Genomic DNA, 8,023 nt, shown 5'->3' on the forward strand with positions numbered 1-8,023 from the left:
GAGGAGTGACCCAAAGGAAGGAAATTGGGAGTCACGGAGAGGCCAGTCCGCTGGAGCTGTGGATGGAGCGTCTAGGTGGTGAAAAAAGTCCCCCCAGAGGACACGGGCCAGGCAGAGCAGCCCTTGGCTTCTTGGCAGGAGGGGTACCTAGAGCGCCCTCGGCCCAGAGTCCGGGCACGTTGGGGACAGAAGCAGAGGCGTGGAGATGGTTCTTCCTGGTCGGTGGCTGGCCGGCGCTCGGCTCTCAGTACTTGGTCCGTCGGGAGGTGGTGGTGGACGCGAAGCGGACGCTGGAACCGCGGCTGCTGAAGTCGCCCTCGGTGGGCAGCGGGCACGGGGCGCTGGGGGCGCAGGTCTCGCCCACCAGCACCGAGCCCCCCCCCTCCCCGGGAGCCCGCGCTCAGCGAGTCCCCGCTGCCCACGACCTGGGCCCCGCCCACGCTCGAGCCGCAGAAGCCGCTGGACCGGCTGCTGCTGCGGCCCGAGATGGTGACCCCACCGCGGGAGAGGCTGCAGGTGGTGACCAGAGGCTCGGGTCCGCGCCCCGGGCCGCCCCGGGAACTGCTCACCGCTGTGGGAGGATGAAACCATCAGTGAGGCTGCAACCCTCAGTGAGGCTGCCTCGTCCTCCACCTCCCACTGGGCATGGGGGGAGGGACGGGAGGTGGCATCAGGGGAAGTGGCCTGGGTCCAAGTAGTTTCTACTGTCTACAGAGTCAGTACCCACTTTTCCCTTCTCTTGTCCGGGTGTCTCAAAGGCTGTAACTCCACTGAAGTCAAACATTTGGACTAAAATGGAAGAATTCAGCCAGTTCCCCAGGTGTTGGCTTATAGCCATACGTCCACCATCATTTATATATGGCCAAAGTCAGGTTGGGTTGAGTGAGGTGGGTAGTTATCTGGATTACCCAGCAGCTGCGTCAGTAAGCTTCCATGAAGCCACAGGGCTTCTCTCTTCCAATGATATCATGCTCCTTGGCGGCCCCCACGTTGCCCGTCAAAAAGGTAGTCCTTCGTTTCTCCTGGCCCACTGATGGCTCTGCTCTCTAGCCCTCTGGTCTTTACTGGGCGCACCTCCATGACCCAGGACCCTAATCTGATTAAACCTTGCTTAGACCAGTCCCCAGGGCGCACGGCCTCCCTATCTTCCTTCTCCTCTCACCAGAATCCTTCCTGCCATCTGTGACCCACCCGGTTGAGCATACACAGCTGTGTATATTTGCGCTTTTGGATCAGAAATCTGGGTTTGAATTCTGGCCCTGCCACTGATTACCTTTGTGATTTCGGGCAAGTCCTGTATTTTCTCTGATCGAGTAAAAAGGGGGATGCCCATGCCTATTCCTCCCCCCGGGGTTTTGAGGATTAGGTTGACGGTGGATAGGACCCATCTCAAGAAGATTCTAATTCTGGAGAGGAGGGGCTGGGTCTTACCTTCTTTTTGTCCCTACCCTACAGAGCCCAGCACAGGCCCTGAGCGCTTTGCTTTGCTGCTGTAGCCGCAGCAGCAGCAAGGGGACTTGCGTTTAGCCTTGCCATCCCCTGCCATAAGGAGGGGAGGGAACTCCCTGGCACAGGCCTTGCCATTCCTTCTCTGGTCTTTGCCCTTGAAGGACAAGACCGCCCAAAGCAAAAAGGCTGACTCTCTTCTGGAACCCTCTCCCACCTACCAGGCCCTGCAAACCTTTGTGATTGCTTAGCTCCAGGGAGGAAGGCTCTGGGGATGTCTCAGACCTCAGCTAAAGGGATGTTCTCAGTTTAGGGACCAGATGGTCCCTGCTCCCCTGGCTGTTATGGCCAATCTGGCCATGGGCTCCTGACCCCAACGTGGGCTTGAGTTTAAAGGAAAGTTGAAGGGCCCCAGGAGAGAAATGTGTGAAGAGGAAAAGACTGAAGGTTCTTACATATGTCTACTGGTCCAACACCTTCATAGATCCTGGAGAGAGAAAGAAACAAATTCACAAGATGTCATTCTCTGAAAACCTAGGTGCTATCAGAGGGCTTTCTTGGCTCAGTGGACCAGTGGACCAGTGGTTCTCGCCCTTGGCTGCACAAGCATCAGGGAGCTTTGAAAAATGACACGTTCCTAATCCCTACCCTAAAACTATTGAATCAAAATATTTGAGGGAATGCCTTCTTCTTTTCTTTCTTTCTTATTTTAAAACAAGCTAACGAATCAAGCAGAACTCCCTATGATTCTGGTGCAGCCCGTCTACAGGCTTGCACTGAGAGGCACAGATCTAGAGCCATCTTCTAAACCCCTGCCAAGGGCAACCCGCCTAAGGTTTGCAGAAAAAAATCGTTACCTCTAGAGAGTGCCCATTTCAGCAATTCTTCACGTAGTTCCCTCCCCCACTTAGTCTTTCTAGAAGCCGGAAGTCTGACCCGACTCCCACCTGCTGCACTGAGAGCACTTACCGGATCTCCTCGCCCTCTAGCAGGTGCTTATGGGTGGTGATGTCAATGTCCAGGGCCAGCCTGACTTTCATCAGCTCCTGGTACTCCTTCAGCTGCCGTGCCGTGTCCTGCTTGGCCTGCTGCAGGGCGGCCTCCAACTCCGCCAGCTTGCACTTGGCGTCACTGAGGGCTGCCTTGCCCAGCTGCTCTGCCTCGGCCACAGCGGCCTCCAGCTTGCAGCACTGAGGGGAGGGCAGTTTGCAGCTCTGGGGGGAGGGAAGTTTGCAGGTGGGCTTTGGCAGGGACTAGGGGATCCTCAGGTCAGGCTAGAAACTCTGCCCGCTGTGAGTGGGCACATAGCCTGGTGCTAAGCCAGGGATGGAGCCCGTGGAGGCTGCTTCCCCAGGGATTGTCATCCTGTAGTTTGATGTCACCAGGGAACGGAACATTGCTTATCTTCCATTTCTATCCTCACTGATTTTGCACTTACTGATTTCTGCCGCTCTAAGATCAATGGGGTCCAGAGAGTAAAGCCATGCTTTCTGCGTCACCTGCCCCTCTAAGTCAGCCCCAGGTCTTTCCTTCTACATGGGACACTCTTTCCCTGGTTCCACATTTTCCTCCCCCACGAAGTCTTCCTGGACTAATTCCTATATTCCTCTGTTTCTGGGTCCTGGTGGCCTCCCCCACATCTTCCGACTTGGGCTCCCCAAAGCTTGGGGCCCTGCCTGTCCTCCCTGTGGGGCTTTCTCTCCTTTCCTTCGCCCACCTGAGCCTTGGAGTGCTTGATCTCTGCCTTCAGCCTCTGGATCAGGCGGGTCAGCTCATTGATCTCATCCCGAGTGTTACGCAGGTTGTCACAGTGTTGGCCAGCTGTCACCCGCATCTCCTCATACTGGGGGGCGGGGAGGCGGGGAGAAAGAGGTATTCCGAGGGCTTGAAGATTGGGTCAAGATCACAGCCCACTTTGTCATCCATGAGTCTGACCCCAGGGCTGGCTACACCCTTTCCCCAGCACCCTCCGGCCCACCTTGGTCTGGTACCAGGCCTCTGCATCAACCTGACTGTGCCTGAAGATCTCTTCGTACTTGATATCGGCGATGATCCCATCAAAGTTCAGGTCCTGGCTGTTGTCCTTCTTCACGATGACTGACGTCTCAGAGATGTGTGATTGCAGCAACTGGATTTTCTGTGTTGTAGGATCAGCGAGACAGATGGGTTCAGAGTCCCGTCAGTGGCCGGGGCTCTGCCACAGGGTCCCCAGGATGCGGAGTCAGGGGAGAGAGCATTGCTTGTTTGTTCAGAGCAAAGCAATGGGGCAGATCATCCAAACCAAAAGCAAAGAAAAAGAGGTGGCCCAGAACCGTTTCAGTTTGACTTGAAACCCTTGTTATATACTAGGAGATATTCCTTTAACATCTTAACTTCTTAGGTGACTATTAAAACCATGGGGGTCTAGGGACTTGATGGAGAGGAGTGAGACCATGCTAAAGCTTAAACTTTCTTTGGTTTATCCACACAGTGACTGTGCCCGTCTGGATCATTGAGAGCTGACAATATTTTAGAACACGGTGGTCTAGGAATTCCTATATCCCAAGTCCTTAATAGAACCAGGGGTGGGGCTGTGGGAGGGCTGGGAACTGGCCTGCGAGGCGAGGGCCCCAGAGGGAGCTTTCTTCAGCCTTTCCACTCAGAGCCAGCCATTTAGCTCTCATTGGGTCTATCCCAGACCAAACAGAAGCAAAAGATCGCTAGTTCATTTGACTAATTAGGTAACACAATTTTTCTTACATATCCTAGCAAATCAGTTTTCCAGGGTCTTCTCATCAGTAGATAGGAAGTGACATTCCTAGACCCCAGTCTTTAGATTGGTCAACAAGAAAGTTGGCTCATAGATCCAAGGAGTTGATTCATAGACCTGAGTCAGGCTGCTGAGAAGCCTGCTCCCCTAACCTTCTCCACTTGTACCTACATCAACATATAGAGGATATAGATTTGATGGGAGGAAAGATGTATGATACCAAATGTTAGAAAATATGCTAGTCCAGTGAATCCCCCAGGGAGTCCAGACCACGCATTGAGCTCCTTGGATGGCTCAGAGGGGATGAGTCCTTACCACCATGTATAGGGTTTTCAGGAAGTCGATATCCTGAGTTAAGGTATCCACGCTGGCCCCTAGATCAGACTTATTTAAGAAAGCTGTATCCACATCCTGTATCAAAGAGAGAAGGATAAAATGTTCATTACTTGTGCACTGTTTAACCTCCCCACCTTGGCAGGCTCTGGAGGTGGGTGAGAAGGCCAGGCCAATTCCCACAGGGCCAGGCCAAGTGGGACAGATGGGAAAGTCATTGGGTGGAAATACAGCTTAGTGACTCTTTTTCTTCTCCCTTATATAGCATGAAACCCCCAGGGATGCTGGACATTTTCTGATGCTTATTTAGAGGCAAGAAGAATATGGATAATCCAAAACTCTTCAAATGTCATCCCTTCAGACCTCTGCTCTCATGAAGACCCAATCCTAAGTCATTGGAGGCCAAATCAGAACTTCGAAGGGAAGCTGTTGTGACCTTAGGGGGTCCACTGTGTATGAGTATTCACAGGGCTGCCCGGGCAGTGTCCTGGAGTTGCGAGAACATTTGCCTGTCTGGAGGAGAAGTTTTTCCTGGGCCTGTTGCTCTCCTTACCTTCTTCAGAACCACAAACTCATTCTCAGCATTGGCCCGGAGTCCCACCTCCTCTTCATACCTGGATGATAAGGATGAAGAGGATGAGTTCTCACTCTGAACTGAGAGCTGATTACTCCCAGCTCCCCAGTTATCACCTCTTGTGACCTCCCTGCTCCATCCAGGAGCCTGGCTCCCTGTTGCCATCTGCATGTTTTCATCTACTCTGTCCCATCTTTAAGACCTTTTATGAGGCCACGGCCCTTGGTTTCTCCAAATCCCTTTTACTTTCTCAAATTGGATGTGGGGTCTGAAAATCTGGACCTTTGCTGTGCTCCTCTGCTGGAAAAGCCTTAGGATCATTGCACTTGACCTTAGAGGAAGTAGGACCCTATTTGTGGCTGGACTTAGGCACTGTTCTCAAAACCAGAGAGTTTCTTTTTCTGGGGTCAACTCACCCATGCTCACAGGCAGGATTAGGGCCAACCATGCTCAATTCCAAGTCTCCTTTTTCCTCGGGACCCGTGGAGGGCCTCCTCCTCCCATACATATCACATCTCCTCCGCTGTCTTCAGGCTGGGAATTGAAACCAGCATTCAACCCTGATCCTTCCAGCAGCTCTCATCTAAGCTTGGCTGCTGCTTTGGGGACCAGCCCGTGCCCATCCTAGGTCAGTGCAGTCCAGCAGCCACTCACTTCTTCTTGAAACCCTCAAGGACATCCTGCGTGCTGTTCTTCTCAGCCTCCAGCCGGACCCGTTCGCTGTTCACTACGTCCAGCTGCCTCCGCAGGTTGGTGATGTAGTTCTCAAAGAGGGGCTCCAGGTTGCTCCGGGCACATTTCTGCTCTTAGAGGAAGTTCCACTTGGTCTCTAGGAGCTTGTTCTGCTGTTCCAGGAGCCACACCTAAATCCACAGGGGCAAAGACATGGCAATTGAAGTGCTTGATATAGTTACCTATATGTCAACATTGCTCAGATGGCCAGAGGTAACTTAAACTTGTGGAGACATTGTTCCCTCCTCTGTTGACTTTAGCTCCTCCTCTAACTCAGTAGAATCTGACAGAACAGGTCTGCGACCCCTCCTTGTGCTCAACCAGGCTTAGCTACAAACAGAAGCTTTGGAACCAAAGCTCTTCAACCATTTCCCTTTCAACCCTCTGAGAAAGGTGAGGGGTGGTTCACTGGGAAGTTGGAGATCGATTCTACCTGAGCTGGGGTTTGCCTACATCTGAAAACTGATCTCAGCCATCCCTAGCAGGGAATGAGCAGCAGAGTAAAGTACATTGGGCTGGGATGTGGTATTAGGAGGTGGGAATTCTCAGGTCATAAGTCATACCCATCACCCCAGAAATTCCATCAGCTGAGACTTATAGAACTGGATGAGAACATAGAGACCATTTGCTCCAACCCCTCATTTTGGAGTGAAATGAAGCTCACAGAGGTGAGTTTCCAATCTCAGACACAATAGAGCATCCCCACTTCATGGAGACACGGTCTGGTGTTTGGGGCTGTGTCAGTTCCACCTCTCTGTTCCTCTCATCAGCCTGAAGACCAGTGACCATCAGTGGTCATTCCCTACTGTTTCCCTCAATCTAGGCGACTCGGCTGAATCTGGATATCCCAGGTGGGGGAGGGGTATGAATTCTTTGCTTTGTACAAACATTACTCAACTCCATTCTCCATTTCTTTAAGCCTGAACAGGTGTGGCCTCTCAGCCTCAGAAACTATGAAAACTTCAAAGACAGCATGAGGATCTCAAAGGATAAAACCTCTTAAACCTATCCCAGCCAACACCTGGTGGAGGTGTTAGTGTTTCCAGCCTGTTTGGGAGATATTTCTAAGTTACTAGGTGGTAGGTCTTAGTTTGTTCAGATGCCTTCAGATTTGGCTGGATGTTCCTCCTTCCCCCAGAAGACACCACCACTGTCTTAATCTATCCCTCCATGCAGTGCTTCCTCAGGCTCGTCCTTGCTCTGTAGCAGAGTGACCCAGAAATCATGCTGCCATGCCTTTGGCTGATGCCTGAAGGATCTGGGGTCAAGGTCGATGCCCTAGGTCTGGACCAGTTCTTCTTAAGGGAAAGAACATCTCAGTGCATTTAGCTCTCATCATCCCCAACCCAGAGGTTGAGCTGTCACGAGTACCTTGTCGATGAAGGAGGCAAATTTGTTGTTGAGGGTCTTGATTTGCTCCTTCTCATCCTTCTTCACCCTCTGAGCATTAGGGTCAATCTCCAGGCCGAGGGGGGTCAGCAGGCTCTGGCTAACAGTCGCTGTTCTGATGGATGGGGCTGCTGGCACTCCAGCTCCTCCAACTTGGTAGCCAAAGCCAGGGTCACCGAAGCCATAGCTGAGGCCACTGCCGGCTCCAAACCCCAGACCAGCACCACTCCCATCACCAAAGCCAAAGGCCATCCCCCTGCCAAAACCACAGCCAACTCCATAGCGGATGGGCCGAGGGCACACAGCTGCTATCCGGGGTGAGCACGATCCAAACCTGATGACACTCCATCTGCTGAAGCCGCTAAGACCCTGGAAGCAGGGCCCACTCCTGCAGGAGACCGAGCTGGCCCAGAAGTGATTCAGGTTCTGCGGGGTCTTTGCTGAGCAAGAGCTGAAGCTGCCCACATGGCGACCAGAGCTGACTGTGTAGGAACAGCAAGACGTGATGGTGTCCTCGGTGAGAGGCAAGCAGCGACTGCAGAGCAGAGTGAGCTGGAGCTGGGAGGCCCTCTGAGGCCAGTGGACCCTCTCAGCCATTTTATGTGTGTAGGGATCTGAGGATTGGCCCCATAAAAATGGAAAAAGCCATTTGGAAGCATTTATGAGCTTGGGTAGTTAGCAGAAACTCTTCCAGCCTGTAACCTCCTTCACAATGAGCTAATCTCAGGCACACCTATTTTCCTCAGAATCAGGGCCATAACATCAAACCTATAAACATTCAAAACATATAAACAAATATA

At 52.5% G+C, this 8,023-nt stretch overlaps 1 protein-coding gene across 1 annotated transcript; it reads right to left on the reverse strand.

Annotated features, from left to right (window-relative positions):
* Positions 1 to 244: 244 nt before the first annotated feature.
* Positions 245 to 7,820, reverse strand: KRT84 (keratin 84). The gene is given in 10 exon segments (XM_067010620.1): positions 245 to 379; positions 381 to 571; positions 1,902 to 1,933; positions 2,416 to 2,636; positions 3,164 to 3,289; positions 3,425 to 3,583; positions 4,511 to 4,606; positions 5,082 to 5,142; positions 5,757 to 5,965; positions 7,206 to 7,820. Coding segments are annotated over 10 exon segments (1,845 nt in total).
* Positions 7,821 to 8,023: the final 203 nt, after the last annotated feature.

The sequence above is a fragment of the Kogia breviceps genome, chromosome 12 (assembly GCF_026419965.1).
Source record: "Kogia breviceps isolate mKogBre1 chromosome 12, mKogBre1 haplotype 1, whole genome shotgun sequence".
Classification (NCBI taxonomy): domain Eukaryota; kingdom Metazoa; phylum Chordata; class Mammalia; order Artiodactyla; family Physeteridae; genus Kogia; species Kogia breviceps.